General features: G+C 44.3%; 6 protein-coding genes across 6 annotated transcripts; 4 read left to right on the top strand and 2 right to left on the bottom strand.

Moving 5' to 3' along the window:
- Nucleotides 1-740: 740 nt before the first annotated feature.
- On the top strand, nucleotides 741-2,396 carry DSE1 (Dse1p; the record flags this gene model as incomplete). The annotated part of the gene is made up of 1 exon (XM_003648432.1): nucleotides 741-2,396. The coding sequence occupies one exon, from the start codon at nucleotides 741-743 to the stop codon at nucleotides 2,394-2,396; it is 1,656 nt and encodes a 551-aa protein (XP_003648480.1).
- A 932-nt stretch (nucleotides 2,397-3,328) lies between these two features.
- YCK3 (casein kinase YCK3) lies at nucleotides 3,329-4,843 on the bottom strand (the record flags this gene model as incomplete). Its single annotated transcript, XM_003648431.1, has 1 exon — nucleotides 3,329-4,843. The coding sequence occupies one exon, from the start codon at nucleotides 4,841-4,843 to the stop codon at nucleotides 3,329-3,331; it is 1,515 nt and encodes a 504-aa protein (XP_003648479.1).
- A 1,293-nt stretch (nucleotides 4,844-6,136) lies between these two features.
- On the top strand, nucleotides 6,137-7,255 carry EAF3 (Eaf3p; the record flags this gene model as incomplete). The annotated part of the gene is made up of 1 exon (XM_003648430.1): nucleotides 6,137-7,255. The coding sequence occupies one exon, from the start codon at nucleotides 6,137-6,139 to the stop codon at nucleotides 7,253-7,255; it is 1,119 nt and encodes a 372-aa protein (XP_003648478.1).
- A 746-nt stretch (nucleotides 7,256-8,001) lies between these two features.
- Nucleotides 8,002-8,607, top strand: PST2 (flavodoxin-like fold family protein; the record flags this gene model as incomplete). The annotated part of the gene is made up of 1 exon (XM_003648429.1): nucleotides 8,002-8,607. One exon carries the CDS (start codon nucleotides 8,002-8,004, stop codon nucleotides 8,605-8,607), a length of 606 nt encoding a protein of 201 aa, XP_003648477.1.
- Nucleotides 8,608-9,753: 1,146 nt separating this feature from the next.
- Ecym_8389 (uncharacterized protein) lies at nucleotides 9,754-10,509 on the bottom strand (the record flags this gene model as incomplete). The annotated part of the gene is made up of 1 exon (XM_003648428.1): nucleotides 9,754-10,509. The coding sequence occupies one exon, from the start codon at nucleotides 10,507-10,509 to the stop codon at nucleotides 9,754-9,756; it is 756 nt and encodes a 251-aa protein (XP_003648476.1).
- Nucleotides 10,510-12,848: 2,339 nt separating this feature from the next.
- On the top strand, nucleotides 12,849-13,520 carry Ecym_8388 (C2H2-type zinc finger protein; the record flags this gene model as incomplete). The annotated part of the gene is made up of 1 exon (XM_003648427.1): nucleotides 12,849-13,520. The coding sequence occupies one exon, from the start codon at nucleotides 12,849-12,851 to the stop codon at nucleotides 13,518-13,520; it is 672 nt and encodes a 223-aa protein (XP_003648475.1).
- Between the last annotated feature and the right edge of the window lie 3,388 nt (nucleotides 13,521-16,908).

Below are 16,908 nucleotides of genomic sequence, written 5' to 3'. Positions count from 1 at the left end.
GATGGCGCGCCTGCGGGGAGCCTAACGCAAGCGGTCCGTGCAGCGCGCGCTGCACGGACCAGTCTTCCTGGGCTGGAACCAAACTATAAGAGCCAGCGCAGAAGAACAATGTAACAAACAAATACAGGACACAAGACTTTTATTTGCCAGCGCAGATGATTGTTACTCGAGGAGGGGTTTTGTATTGGTAACACTACTAATGGGAGGTAGGCTGGTTTGTGGGACTAGGTTTTCTTTGATGTAACCAAGGCGGGGTAGGGGCGGGCGGCTGCTGGGACGGTTGGGCATTGTTCACGCGTCAGCGGCGCCTCGCGACGCCGCTGGTTTATTTTTTGTAGTGGAGATATGGCAAATCAATGGTACTATGGTAGTATGTAAAGGCTTTTACAGAACAGCAAATGAAGGCAGTGGATTATGGCGGAGGAGTTTAAGGCTTTAGATGGGTGTATGGAGAGGTATACATAAAGGTTATGGAGATTTTGCTGGTCATGGGAGGAAGGAGGGGGTCGGTGTGGTTCCGAAAAAAAGAGTATATATGTTCAGGGAAGGTATATATTTATATATATTGTGTATGCAGGGGACAGAAAACACTAGTGGTTAGAGTTATATGGTTTATTAGTGAAGCAATGGCTAGAGGTGACATCAGAAATTTTTTGTATTTTCTTACATGTTACCTATCATAAGTAGTATATATCATTGTACAACGAAAGGCACAGCACAATCAAAAAAAAGGAAAAGGGATGCAACAAGAAGAGAGTTATTACTGGCCACCGCGGATTCATCGACAGCCTGCAATAGTTGTTAGACCGAGAGGTAGGGATTTGGAGCAGTTGAAATCACATCAGATTAAGGAAGGCTATAGAAGGTCTTATCATAGTACGGACGTAACGAAGATGGGATCGACGCTGCTGCGCAAGGCATCGGGGGATGTAAACGACTACTATACAACCAAGAAGGTGAAGAGCCACTACTGGCAATTGAAGACGGAGGAGGCTTCGTTGTTGTCATTCTCGGTGTGCCCAGAGTACGACATAATTGTTGTGTCTAATTCGAGTAAAGAGGGGGGTGAAAATCTGAAGCTGTACCGATACAACAATGTTAAACAGAAATTGCACCAGATACAGGCGATAATGGTCCCTGGGGAGTCTATTATTGTTTGCAGTATTCCGAGGTTCACTTATTCAGCCTTTAGAAGTGCTGGATATGGTAGAAGGGAGCCTGCTGACCATGACTTCATGATTCTCATAGGGCATCAGGACTGGATAGTCAACTTGATTGGGACGTCATTGGAACATGGGAATGCAAAGATAATAAAACGATTCAACCATGGGAAATATTTGAGGCAGCTATGTGCTGAGAACAAGGTAGACGACGTAATAAAGAAGAGATACCACGATGGTGCTCCGCAATTACCAATCCGGCAGTTGATCACATGGCGTGATAAAGATACAGATTTGATGGGGTTTGTTTCTTTGATTAGCCAGACTTTGTTTATCTACACATTTGATTCGACAAGGCCATTTTATGTGCGCGCTATACCTGGGATTGAATCCTTTGATCTCAACCCTGATAATGTGTTGCTACTTGCAATGTCCGGTCCGACATATGGATATAGTGGGATTTCTTTGCTCGACTTAACAGCTGGAGAAGAGGCTTGTAATTTGTATGCTCCTTCACCCGATTCGGCTGGGCATATGAAGGATTCCGCCACATCAGGACATTGCATTTGGTTAGATGCCAATACATTGGTTAACTCTGTTGGCAACGTTATGAAGATATGGGATATCTGCACACCGAAGGGACTTATGTGTACTATCACTGGTCACAGAGGTCATATAACTAGTATCGCATATCACAAGGAAACATGCACTCTTTATAGTAGTGATGATCATGGTTACCTCTTGTGTTGGGATCTTTCCACCCTTAATAATAATATACATGGAAGAATACCAAGAGAGATAAAAAAACTCACGCTATGTCAGGGATTTCAGTCAATATCGATCGCGGAGGAAGATTATTCGACGGTGATTCAATGTGGCAACATAATAGTCTCTCCAGATATACAGAGATTATCTTCAGCGGGTTGGGAACATATGTGCCATACCCCTTCGTCTGGTGTAAGTGAACTGCAGTGTATGGGAGATGGAACGCTAATAACTCTTGATTCAGCTGAGCTGGGCATGCACCGCCTACAAAATACTAAGTGCTACCCGCAACGGGATCGGATGCATCGTTTTGAGACTGACCGTCTTAATAATATACCAAAATCCACAAAATCCAAGGGCTACCAAATAGAGGAATTAGATCCCATAATCAATTCGGACTTTACACTTGTAGAGTCAGGATTAGCCGAAAATAACAATTCTTTTGATTTCGAGGATAATACATTTAAGTAGAGCTAAAGCCCAAAAGAGTCTATTGCCGTGCGTCGAAGGAAAGTATAGCATCTGAACGTGGAAAGTTAGAAAAACAGACTAGCGACCTATTATGAGTAGTATTGGATATTCAGCGGGAAGAAAACGCCGCTGCTAATTCTAGTGAAAATTATTTCAACGGAATTGTACTGAAACATGTATTGATGATATCTAAACATTTCTCGCGAACAGTAATTATAGTAGGTAATGCTAAAAAAATTCAATGTTTGACCTATCATGTAGAAACAAAACTAAAGGCCTAAAACCTTTCTAACAGAAAGGGCATAGGGCTTTTCAGATTGATAAATGAATAGTTACATGTTGCTTTTGTTTTTTTTTTGGTTATGAACAGTATCCAAGTTGATTATAAAGTAGAGTATGAGTCTACATACCAGCTGGTCAGTGTGGTCAATGGCTAATGCAAACGACTAATTCTCAGGAGAATATGGCAATAACCACAATTATGAATACAAAAATTAACTCCCAGTACCTGAACCATAAGCATATTAGTTTTTGGCATTGCTTTTTTTCCGTAAGATCTCTTAATTCAATTCCAAAGGTTTGCGGAGAATTATACTTGTGAAAAGGAAAGATATCTAGATGTAATTATAGGAGCAACCAGATATCGTCGAAGATGGTGGACCAAAGATCAATCAATGAAACGATTTTCTACAGTGTATTATAAGTTCAAAACATGGAAACATGGTGATCAACACGAGATAAACGTAGTTTCATAAAAAGAGGAGTACAGTTAGAATAAAAAATTGTCAAGACAAGCGTAAATTTCAAGGAATTTTCAAAAAAAACCAAAAAACCGTAACGATCAAAAAACAGTGTATGCCAGACCCATGAAGTGATAGTGTTGAACTAAATTAGGAGTCTGCTATATTGAGTATCTTTTTCGTTAAAATTTGCTAGCACCAATTACAGCAGCAGATCCGACTGAAAAAACTCGATTCTACCATTGAATCTTGGTCTGTATGTTGTTGCTGACTGGATCTAGTGATGCGCTTCCCAAATGCGTCATAGGATTGAACGGCTAACGCCTGTTTTGCATTGGGATTTGTGGTAAACATCTCATTGCTTGCCGGTGGGAACTTCAACCGATGCTTTGCAGAGTAAGAATTTCTGTGCGGTGTAGATTGAGAGTGCGATCTGTGAAACTTTGAGTACTTATGAGCTTGTAGATGTTGCTGTTGCTGCTGCGGCAAATGGTGTGTGGGCGATACGGTCTGGATTTTAGAGTTTTGACGCGATGGAGTGCGTGGTGGTTGGGGCTGACCTTGATGCAACAACTGCTGATTTTGGTGTTGGCCTTGTTGGTGGGCGCTTGTAGAAGTATTGTTGTTGTTGCGCGGATGCGGGTTGCCATATCCATGCAAGTTGGCTCTTTTATTAATTGCGATATTCCATCCCGTCTGGTTATTCAAGTCCATCCAATCGTAATGCTCGCTATCGCGTACATTTCTTTCCTGCATCACAGCATCCATCAAGGAGATTAAGTAGTCATAATCTGGTTCCTGGTCGAATCTAAGGGCGCGACAGTACTTCAAGTATTCTGCAAACTGGGTGGGGATGTCATCAGAGATCAACTCTTCGGGCTTCAATTTTTGTTTAGTCAAACCTATCTTTTCGTACTTCGCCTTATTATTCTGTGCCTTTAAACCTTGCCAAGGTAGTGAGCCACGTAAAAAATAAAAGAATACGTGCCCAAGGGATTCTAAATCATCGCGCCTAGACTGCTCACGGCCAAAGTGTGTGTTAATGGACATATACCTTGCGGTACCGCTTAGGGATTTGCGTTCACGATAGGGGATGTGTTGTTTAGTCTTGGGATCACGATACTGCTTTGCCATGCCAAAATCCACAACATAGATTAAGTTTGGATCTCCATTTGCGGTCACCGCACAGCTCTTGACTACCTCACCGCTTTGCAACTCACGCTGATATTCCGAAATGAGAAAGTTGTCAGGTTTAATATCCCTATATATCAAATCACGTTCGTGTATCGAACGTACGCGTTCGATCATCTGCTTCGCCAACAAGCAAGTCGTCTTAACACTAAATTTCCGTCCACACCATTCAAAAAGGTCTTCCAACGACGGGCCTAGTAAATCAATGATTAAAATGTTATGAATGCCTTCTTGTCCGAAGTAATACGCCCTTGGAATGCCCCGGCATCCATTAAGAATCCGATATGCCCTAAACTCGTCCCGAAGTTGAGGCGCATCCGACCTCCTTGGCTCAAACTTAATCGCCACTGGTCGTTTTCCGCTAACAACTCCTCCCTCAGCACTCCCATTCCCACCACTACCAGACCCCTCCATCATATTCTCGCCTTCAAAAATAATCCCAAATGACCCTTCTCCAATTTTCGGTCCTACCACGTAATGTATCCCCACCACATGCTGAGACTGGCGGTTCCCCATTTCCCCCTATCGTCTATCCAAAGCTCTCTACACTTCCTCCTCTTTCACTTTCTCTTCTCGCTCTAGCTCGCTCTCTCGCTCGCTCGCTGTTCACCCACGTTGTCTGCCACTCTCTCCCAATGACTCTCTATCTCCTAATACCGCTCTCCCTTCTCGCTACCGAGCCCTGTTTCTTACCTCTATCTAACCTTAAAACCTTTGCTGCTTTCGCTACCCACCTTCTTTCGCAAAAGCCTCCTGATCTCTTTATATCTCAAAAAAAACTTGAAAAATCTCCTTCAAGTAAAAACACTCCTGGTCAAAACTCCCGACACAAACTAATGAATACCGGCTCCCTTGCTTGCGATCTGACTCTCTTTTTACGCCTTTGCTCCTGCTCCAAAAACCCTACCTCTGTGTGTGAGTGTGTGGGAAAGACTCTTTTGTCTGCGTTTGAGGAACAAAATAATGAGCCGAGAAAACAAAAAGGCCCCAGAAAGCAAAACTCCTACCTAATAAACAGTTTTACACAGCGCACCTAGCCCTATTCTCGCGACTGCTATTCCTGATAGCCAATTTGCTGGTGGATGGCTCCTCTAAACCCTGTAGAAATCATCTATTTACTCTTTCCTCTCAAGATTGATAAAGGAAAGGGTTCTGTAATTGTCAATCAAACTCGGGCGGCGGTAGCACGCCGCTCTGCACCTCCGTTCATGGTGATCTACGGCACAGTCGCCCCATCTCACCAGCACCACCGGTGTACACCGGTGGTGCTGGAACAACGGTCTGTTGCCTCTTGTGTGGGTCGTGGGGGTGGTGGTTGGGCAGCAGTGGGCAAGGTAGCATTCTGCCTACGTGCGGGGGGCTTGTGTGTGGCTCTGCTTAGGTGCCCTTTTACGTTTGTTGTAAAGCTTCTTTTAAGGCAGGAGAAGGGCATAATGCGGTGAGCGCTGTGGACCACCACTTCGCCCTCCCCCCAGGTTGCCTGGAGGCGAAGTGGTGGTCCACAGGCTGGCTTCTTGCCAACCCTCTCTCCCGCCAACCCTGCGTCACCCGCCCCGCCTCCTGCGAGCTAGGCTCGAAATTTTCGTGGGCATCTCGCCCCCGCGGGCGGGTCGCGGGGGCGAGATGCCCGGTCTAGGCGGGCCCTGGCGGACCCGTGGGCTGGCGAGCTGGTTGGAGCCCTCCCGCTCGCTCGGGGAGCTCGCTGCGTTTCGCTCACCCATATATATACACAGATCGAGGCCCCCCCCTACTTATTGAGATGTTCTACTAAGCAAGGCTGGTCGCTATTGACATTGCCAAAGACCTTTGATGACGTTTAAGATAGACGGAAAGTGTCTGTGCTATCATGGGCCTTTGTTGTATGAGGCGAGGATTCTGCGGGTGTACGACCCTGACACAAGGACATACATGGACAGACACAATGAGCGGGTTGAGGTGACAGAGGAAGATAAAATACCGAAAGATGGGTTAGAGCGGCCGCTTTGGTTTATTCATTATCAGGGGTGGAAGGCTACTTGGGATGAGTGGGTCGGGAGGGAGCGAATTCGGCCGTACAACGAGGAGAATCTTGCGTTGAAGCGGCAGCTGGTGCAGGATGTGAAGGAGGCAGCAGCAGCAGCCAAGAGGGCTAAAAGTAAAGGGGGTTCTAGTGGCAGCGGCGGTGGCAGCAGCAGTGGCCTTCGGGAGCATTCACCTTTGCCGCGGGGACGGGGCCATCATCAGCATTCCGGGACTGGGATGGTGGCGCATTCAGGCTCGGGCTCGGGTGCTGGATCTGGAGGCGGTGCTGGTACTGGTGCTGGACAGCAAGGCGGCGAGGGGCAGCTGGGATTGGGCTCCACGGCTGGGCCTCTGCTTCAAGGTTCTGGTAGTGTGCCAAAGATTACTGTGCGGATGCCAGTGGTCCTGAAATCTTTACTAGTAGACGATTGGGAGCTAATTACCAAGGAAAGAAAACTCGTCGAGCTGCCTTGTGCGCCTAGTGTGCACGATATCCTCGCCAAGTATTACAAGGACCGCTCGGCGCAGCTCCAGTCCCCCGTAGGACAGGCACTGCTCCATGAATTCGTCGAGGGCGTTGCCCTGTACTTTGACCAGTCCTTATCCCATCTTCTGCTGTACCGTCTTGAGCGACTGCAGTTCGACGAGGTCTGCGGAAGCACAATGCCTGACGCTGGGACCGATGCTCTCCCGCAGCAGCTATCTCCCCGCCCTAGTACCGTGTATGGCGGAATTCACCTTGTTAGACTAATTAGCCTGATCCCAGAACTCATCGCGGGCACCACCATGGACGAGAAAAGCTGCCACACTGTCGTCTCTCAATGCGAATCCCTCTTGAACTGGATTGGCACTCGCATCGAGCAGCTTATCCCAAACAAGTATATCAACACCAGCGCGCAGTACGAGGGCGTCGCCTTGGGCATGTGATGAGCATTGGTGTTCTTCGAGCATCAGCGCTCTTTGTGCGGTCCGTCTATGGCCATCGCGCTGCACAAAGAAAATCCACTACATCGATTTCCTCGCCATCTTGGGAGGTAATAGCAAACGTCATACACACGTTCACCATACAGTATGCTTGTTTTTACTACGAGATCATCTTTAAACTACACAACCCTTGCACAATCCCCTTTAGTCTCTTTTATACGGGCATATGTCGCTCGTTCACGCTGCGCGGTGTCGTTGTCCACCGGCGTCTACTTAGGAAGTTGTAGTCCAGCTTTATATGACTACAAAGACATACACATTCTAGAAGAGAAACCACCTAATAAACGAGAAGTGTGTTTCCCCATATAGAGAAAGGCATTACGTGATTTTTCATAATGTTCAGTCACGATTGTAGATTTTAGTGCTTTTGGTAATCTTTCTTTCGGATTCTATGTTCCCCGATTATTAATAAATTAGTAAATAAGTTTTCTATAATTTATAAAATTTAAAAATCCACATTTTTGGTTGAGAATAAGTGCCTCACATGAATACGGATTAGTTAGCTTAAATTTATATAAATAGCTGTCTACAAGCTGAACTGGCGAGTTTGTAGAACTTGGCTCAGTTAGAGCAAGAAGGAAATCCCATAGATAAAAGAGCAAGATTTTTTTATCTAACAAAAGAAGTATCTCTTGGCAGGAGCAAGCAAAAGTAAGGTTTATTATTAATATTAAGGTTTAGGTTTAGAAATGTCGGACGGTAAAAAGGTTGCTATCATTATATACACCCTTTATGGGCACATTGCCAAGCTAGCCGAGGCAGAAAAAGAGGGTGTTATTGCTGCGGGAGGTGAAGCAGACATTTATCAGGTACCTGAGACTTTAGGTGAGGATGTTCTTGCGATGCTTGGTGCACCTCCAAAGCCAGATTATCCTGTTGCTACGACAGCTGTGCTTCAAAAATACGACTACTTCTTGTTTGGGATTCCCACTAGGTTTGGTAACTGTCCAGCACAGTGGAAGGCTTTCTGGGATGGCACGGGTGGTTTATGGGCTAATGGTGAATTAAATGGCAAATACTTTGGTATGTTTGTATCCACAGGTAGCGGTGGCGGTAATGAGACTACTATTACCAACTCTTTGTCGGTTCATGTCCACCATGGTATGATCTTTGTGCCTTTGGGATACAAAAACGTTTTCAGCTGGTTAGGTAACATCAACGAAGTCCATGGTGGGTCTTCATGGGGTGCTGGAACTATTGCTGGTTCAGACGGTTCAAGATTACCCAGCGAACTTGAGCTTACCGTTGCGAAGACCCAGGGCCAGACTTTCTACGAAACCGTTGCCAAGAATTGATTGTTCGTTACACTTCGTTGTCCGCCCAAGGGTTCCAGTTCCTTTGTCGTTAGCGACCGAGGTTTAGATTTTTAGAGTTACGTATTCGATATATTAAATGTAAAGGAATATGCTGTGAAAAGCCATAACTTACTGGAAATAGTAATGTTTAAGTAATCGCCAAGGTCTGTATCACACACGTTTATCTTCGGTAGCTGGGGATACTCCTGCCAAGAATGGAATTGACGCTGTTTGTTTTCATGCACCGAAGAACCAACAGCCATTGATTGATCTGTTACGGCTAACTCGCCGGTTCAGGGAACGTTCAGTAAAATCCTAAATTGCCTCTAAATTGCCTGTTGGTTGCTTCTTTATCAATGATAATCAGATGAATACAAGCAGTACCTACCACGTCATTAGAGCCATGTGGGGAAATCCTTGCATATAGCGCATGCAGCATGTGTATATGTGTGTTCACAAGGCTTCAGCATCATTGCACTAAAGCTGCGACCGAAAAGGTTAAAATGATGATGGCAGGCTTCAAAGAGACTAAGTACACATTACTGGAAAACATTCCAGTGTAAGAGAGCTACCTATATAGACTTAAATTTGTGCAATAATCCCTTCTTAATAAATATATACGCTGGAAGCCTGAAGTGATTCAAAAAGGCAAGGCGCAGGTGCAAGTACTTCTACAATTACATTTTGTTGTTGGTTTCGCAATAGTGTTGAGCACATAATGACGGGAGAGGTAATGGTAAGTGTCTGTAAACAGAAAGGGGACTTAACTGTGAGGATCACTAACACCTATTTTTAACTTGAACATAAGGCAGTAACAATCTTCATATTCTGTTGATGTTTTAGTTGTTCATCAGCTACAAACATGATTTGAAAAATAGTTGGGAGTGCTCGAGATATCGAGACATATAGGTCCCAACCAGATCATATTATGCTTAGATCCAGCGCTGTATGAATTTAAATATATCAAGATAACGAAAAGATTAGCTTCGTGGCCTCATTTTCATAGACCTATGTAGTTTTCTGGTGACACCAGGATATGCTGAGTTTATGATATAGGAATGAATAGAATGAGTGGGGTACTATGGGAAAATAAGTGAATGGGCATGAGCACAGAAGTACCTTTTGTGCTTTTTAATTCCTTATGATTCACTGGAGTTGGTTGTTCTTGTAAAGACGATTTGCAGTGGTTGCAGTGGATTTATTTGTATCGACGGTATAGTGATCCGGCATGTTTAGCACATTTAATGCTTTCTTCAGCTTTCTATTGGGCTTTTGAAGTTTATGGCACTTCGAGTGCCGCTGTAAATTGCCCTTGACGTTAAACTTCTTTTTACAGCCTGGATAATCGCATGCATAAGGCTTGAGGTTCGTGTGCACAACCATGTGAATGTTCACCGAAATCTTTCTAGTGAAAGTTTTGTAACATATAGGGCATGTTTTTTCCGAAGATATATTCCCATTCAGCGAACCAGATTGGCTGTTACCACGCCTTCTGCATGGCTGTGCAGTGAGCGCTGGTTTTGAAGGTATCTGCTTAAATGAGACACTTTGCGAGCTACTTGCACTTGTACTGCTACTCTGGCTGTTGCTCCTAACACTGCTCCTATTGGTAGCGTTATTAATGGTGCTGGCACTCCAACAACGCATAGTATTACTGCATAGCGTATCTTCGGAATCGACCGACACACCGGCAACAGCAGCTATATCGTTGGCCTTGTTCTGCTCGGTACTCAGTACAATACTTTCTGTCCACGGAAAACTCTGAAAGGGACCAATGTAAGGCTCGCAGTAATCTTTAAAATGGTTGAAGAAAGGTTCCCAAGCTGCATCTTCCTGCTTCTGTTCACCTGCATCTAACCTCTGCCCGAATAGTAGAACGTCTTCCTCCTCTGGTATAACCATCTTATTGCCAACTGCACTGAGGGAAAAAACAAAACACAAAATGACAAAGTCTTCAGCAAGATGCCCCTTTTATCTGATCATAAATATATATATTATTTATGGACCCTCCTCAGCCTTTTCTCTGCAATATTAAGTTTTCCTTTGTCAGTTGCTGCACCTATATTGAACCTCGGAAATAGAAGAACGCTTATCAGCCAAACTGTAAGTAGGTACGTAGCACAATCCGTCTTTCTGCCTTGTGTTTTTGTTTATATTTACTTCCCATTTTTGGACTCTTTGCTACTGATACTTCTGGAAGTCTACTACTTTCTAATGACATGGTCTCACTAACACTCTTCGGAGTAGGTATCCTTCAGCAGGGCAAAAACCTCAAACTTGGGATACGTGAGGGTATAACACATAGCCATACCACTCACTGCAGCCGGTAGTGCTACCGTTGGTACGCTATTACCATGGTAAATTCATACTCTGCTCGAGCATATCACCTGTGCAGACAACTCGGAGGGAAGTCTCCATCATAAGGGGAGAGCGATCTTCGTTTCACGTATACCAGTAGATTTTCCTTGTAATGCAAATACCGACGATGCCGCCGCTAACCGTCGCGTTTTTCCCTTGCAAATTAATCAGTTTAATAATTTTGGCCTTGTCTGACGCATAAAGACGCTCCCCCACGTCATATGGTTTTAGAGATCTGTCGGATCTAATGCTCTTTGAGGGGGGCTGTTCGCTAAATTCGGATTACGTGATCAAAGCTCTGCTCCTCGAGAAAAGTAAATTGGTCAGACAGAAAATGCTCGAGGGCCGAGGTGCATCTTTGTCTAGACACCGTAGCGCTAAAGGAACGAGGCCAGCATTCTTAATTGTGTTTGTATTTCCAATCCTGTTGCTATGCTTGAGTATTTACTTGTCGCAAGTCATCTGCAATGCTTTTTATGTCCAAAGTAAAAAGATGTTGGTTGTGTGGAACAATGTCGTTGTTTCCTGCGTTGTACGAGATAACTGTTAGTATAAAAAGCTAATGAGTACCAAGGGCAAAAACATACACATACCAAAACAGAATTACAAATAAACATGCTCTTCATCCTTCACCAAAGGGCTTTTATTATGCTCTGAGAAACTGTTGTGTACCCTGTGTCAATGATGTGTCGGCGTCTTTCGTGCGATGTGTTAATAAAGTAACTCCGCTAAGTGTTGTGTTGTCGCGGGAAGCAGGAAACCAAGGTCTAAAAGTATTCTGCCATACGAATGTACGGCGACAGGTGTCACCAAAAACTACAAAACTACATTCATCACTAATTTTAGGAATGAACCTGAATCATGCCTTCCCGCGCGAGTGGTTGCTAGATACCAACAGCATCTACTCCGGCGTAAAATAATCTCTCTCGTTATCCGATTTTTTTGTTTGCACTGACTGACATCTCAGGTACAACAAAAACCAAGGTCACACAACATGTAGAAAAATGCTATCCCCCGCCTCAATCTTCCATAATCCTTCTGTACCCTTCTATCCATCCTTTATCTGGTCGATAGAACCGTCTTGATATCGCCCTGCGGATGCCTCTCCCTTCCAGCGACTCCTAGCTGTCCTCCTATGTGGGGATTTGTCTCGCTATTCTTTTCTTCTATCTGAGCATATGTAAGCCATATAATTCTGCGCATTGTGGCCCTTAAACCTCAATATGCACAGCAGAGAGCTATTATGCCACAATTGACTGCTCTATACTGAACTTCCACGTTATTTCTGAGCTATGGCATTTTTATCACGCACAAAGACGCAGATCCAGACAGATGTGTACACACAGCACACAGCAACGGCAATATTGGAACAATAGACAGAGAAAGATGGAGGTTTCCACTAAATATTATTCGGAGAAGGTTAACTTGAGAACAATGAGAAAACCCGTTCTGCATGCGAGTTCCACTTACTTACACAATCTGATTTTTCACGTTCCGCGATTAAAACCATTGTCATTAATCTACTCACTGTGATGGTTTGTCCTCACCCGCAAAGGCTATGGCACATACCGCGGATACAAGTGTTGCAGACACAATGTGTCTTATAAATATATTTTATAAATAATAATAAATTAATTTTAGAATAAAGGAGCAGACATGCCTGCATGTATATATGTGCGTGATATATCTATTTGGAAGTACTTTTAGAAGGTTCACCCACTGGGTGGTGGATACCCACCCACCACCCAGTGGGTGAAAAATTCGCTTATACAGACGGTATACAACAGTAGTATATATATTGAGTTGTGTCTTGGTTATATGTAGGCTCTGCTGCGGAGATGGGGGAGGGAATCGAGTTTTTGTGATATTTTGAAGTTTTCCTCATGCTTCCTGGGAGCTACGAAGTGCCAGAGACCCTCAAGATCTTTGCAGGTCCGTTGCACAGCTATCCTTGGACGGAGGGCATCGGTGGGCAGTCTTCACCTGAAGAAGATAGCAGCCCACTATACCCTCCAAGCTCTATTTGCAATGTATCAAGCCGAGAATGCAGTGTTTCTAGCGATGAGAGCTATGGGTTTCCCTCTGTTTCTAGTTCGAAGGTAAGAGGAGATATCGCTCCTTTCAGTTGCTATATGGACGGTTACACGATGCAGGGATTGCATAATAATCCGCATTTTTGTACGGAGTCCCTTGAAACAACCCCTGTATTGCTGCACCATCCGTTACAGCAAGAGCAACAGCAGAAGCGGTCACGGGAGTCGGAGCAGCAGGTGCAGCAGCAGCAGGTGCAGGAGCGTTCGCCCTCGAACTCAAGCAGTTCAAGTTCGAGTAGTAGCAGTGTCCCTAAAGGCGTAGGAAAGACATGCCATATATGTCTCAAGAGCTTTACTAGAAAGACATCACTGCAGACGCATATGCTCATCCACACAAAAGTGAAGCCTTATCGATGTTCCTACCAGAGATGTAATAAAACCTTTAATGTGAAGAGCAATCTCTACAGGCACGAGCGGATCCATAAGCGCAATAATTCACGACAACCCGTATTAGTTATTTAATTTACTCTATACTTTTTACTTTTACGTTTACGTTTACGTTGTTCATTGAAAATATATAAGTTAATTTGCAGACCTGCCTCAAATATATATGACGCATGCATCTATGCAGTGTTACAACGACGGCTGAAGAATGAATAGTGACGGAAAGGTAAAATTAAACCAACCACAGCCCATGGTGCCTGGTTTTGCGTGCAAGGAGCATCACATATATGTATCTAAGATACTGTTTGAAACCGAGATGCCACATTTTATTGCTGAGGCGGAGCGTGCCCACCCCTCCCGCACAGTACGTACCTGCTTTGCCTCGTTCTTTCCTCCAGAGAAGAACATTCGTGTGCATTTTGGCGAAACTAGTACCAATCTGTCTTCTCTGTATTGGCGACGCCGTAAATGTGTCCTATTTGGACTTGTTTCGCAAACGACGACATTGAAGGCTTATGACGCATATTCACACCACGAACCATAACCAGTTGTACACCGTAAAAAAAAATGTCTTGCTTATCCACTGTGATGATTCCAAGTTTTCCGTCCCCCCACCGCACCGCATTCCTCCCTGCTTCATAGTTCCTGCCGCTGACACTATCCTGTTAGAATTCAGGTTTTACTTCATCAGGAAAAGCACATCTTTTTCTTTTGTAAATCATCACCATCCTCACCATCCTCCCATCCTATCTATCATCGATGGTATTAGCAAATTGGTGATTCTCTGTAACGAATATTGTCCCAGACAAGAACCCTATTGTCCTCCCCCATGGGTTTGTTAAACGAGCTCGCTCCTCTATGCTTCGTCTCTGTCTTCCACCTGGCACCAACAATTGAAAATTATGCTTTCAAGAGCATAACGATCATGCTACCCAACCAACCCAACCTTGCTAAAACCGTGCAGCTAACAGGCTTAGTAAGTTTTGCTGTCATACGCATTGCATTATATCCAGAACGGTTGTGCAGTCACCATGCATCACCTTCATCCATGCTACATACAGCTGCAAGGACATATGGGAAATACATCTCTATCTACCACGCACGCCACAGACCCACACTCTCCCCACAATTAATAAAACAATACACCAGGTCTTGCCCGTCCGTATCGGCATCGGCATTATGTTAGAACTTCAAAGCCTCTGCGACGACCGGCCAACTCCGAACCACTACTGCACTTTCTGCCTACGCACTCAGTACACTCTACTGCACCATTATACAACCTACTCTTTCTGTATCTTACCGGTATAGATGTGGATGTGAATATTAATTGCAGTGTGCTAAACCCACCACCACATAAAACTACCTAAAAAAACCAATCGAGATGGTGATGGGTCAAATAATTGCAATCCGGCCGTAAAATTATCTACTTGTAGCAAAGACTTTCAACAGCGCCACGAATGTAAAACCCTCCCTCTCCTCTCTCTAGGGAGACCAACTTTACCGTTTCTAGTTATTCCCATCCACCACTCCTTTACAAAACCTAATAAATTGGGTTGCTAGACCGAGACAAAATTGAGTGTGTTTGAAAATGGAAGAAAAATACCTTCAAAATACCTAATCGAGCATTCCTTTGAATTTCACATATACATCTGCATCTGCATCTATCTCTTCGAAAACTGCCTCGATTGCCATGCATTTTCACTTTTGCACTACTTGGTGGTCCTTCTCCAGGAACGATTGCCTCACGAAACTCATTATATTGTTCTCGAGCAGAATGCCCCCTATATCCGGAAATGTAGTACTACGGCGTTGGATTACCAGATGGGTATCAATTTCGACTCTGTGTGACCGTCTCTTTCCCGAGCCTACAATAAGAAGTTTTTCTTTTGGTTATATTATTCATCATCATTCCCAAAGCCATTAGGGGACTGCTACTAGCCTGGCACCGATTGCCTGTGAACTTAGTGTCACGCCCAACGTATATAGAGGCCTGTTGGGAATTTAAAGACAGCCAGCCATGAAAGCTCTTTTTTAATGAATTTTTTTTGTAGTTTGGTCTGCAATGAAGTAGCGTTGCTGTCAGAAAGGGTACGGTACCTCTGAAGTTCGACCGGTAGCAGGACAACAGGAAATGGAGGTTTGCACTTCCTTTCATGAATCTGTAGCTAGATGTTACCTGTATATAGTAAATATATATTTTAGGGTGTTTGTATGACACCGCTGGAGAATATACCAAAACAAGTATATAGTGGTACCTTACACGTATATCTCATAAGAAGCTCTCTGGGCTGTCTGCGTGTAGGACAAGATAAAATTACGCGATTGAAAGAAAACCAGTGAAAACGATGAAGAGAGGGCGTAACCCTGGAAAAACGTACCTACGTCTTCGTGCCAGAGTGTGGATTTGTTATTAGCTAGCATACTTAGTTTTTGTACGTTTGTATGTGTGTCGACCACGCATATGCATGCAGACACGGATAGCGAGAAAGAAAAGCAGCAGCAACAGCAGCCACCACACTCAAGTGGACCCAACCCCATGGTTACAAGTAGCACAACATTCCCAGCATTTTCAGGCCCTTATCGTTGAAGATAATACGTGGAACAAGTCAAAGAGGCTAGATTAATGGTTGTCGAAGATTGAACCCTGGCAAACGATGTATATAATGCTTCGAGTTTGTTGTACGAATATTGTGTGTTTTCATAGAAGCAACGGAAACTGCTCCAACTAGATCCTGTTGACAATTTTCTGTTTTAAAACGTTTGTAGGTAATTTATAGCCAATAGTAAAAAGGCAGGGACAAACGATTATTCTGGCACGTCAGTCCAAGCTAACAGCAGGGCAGCCATCTTGCATCTTCTTGGCAGCTTTTCGTAGCTTGCAACACTAAATCTACATGTACCACACAATATAACCAAAACATTTATTTCAATTGCCATCTGCAACATAGTCTTCTCTTCCCATCGTTCCTCCGCAGATTTGTCACCACTGAAGCCAGAAAGATATATATATATCTGCATCGCACTCGGTTTACTCAATGCGGTCGTTTCCTCAAAAAACCATAAAACCCCAGAATCCATAAAATATGGCCATCAAATATGTCTCAGAACGACCATCAGAGAGGCTTTCGGCTTCGCAGCACATAATCCGACTGATTCACACTCCCTATCTGCTCGACGCTCGAGCTGCGAGTTTCGAACTCGAGCCGCTGGGGGAAACAGAAGACGTCAGTTCTTGTTCTCTCGAGGAAAAAGCGTGGCCTCGCAATTCCGCTCGAAGAAAATTTCGCAGAACGGTCAAACTCCGACATTTGTTATATAACAAAGCCAACCTCATTCTGCGAGCCCATCCAACGCATGTTGTTCATACTTACCTATTTGCAAGCCTTTTTGCTGTCACTAATAATTAGTGCTGGCCACTGGTGATACTCGGTAGTCCCACTTTTTGGCGTTCCAGAGAGTTTCTCAA

This window comes from Eremothecium cymbalariae, chromosome 8, assembly GCF_000235365.1.
Source record: "Eremothecium cymbalariae DBVPG#7215 chromosome 8, complete sequence".
In the NCBI taxonomy this organism is placed as follows: Eukaryota; Fungi; Ascomycota; class Saccharomycetes; order Saccharomycetales; family Saccharomycetaceae; genus Eremothecium; species Eremothecium cymbalariae.
The sequence above is the reverse complement of the archived record's forward strand: the minus strand, read 5'-3'. Positions and strand labels throughout refer to the sequence as shown.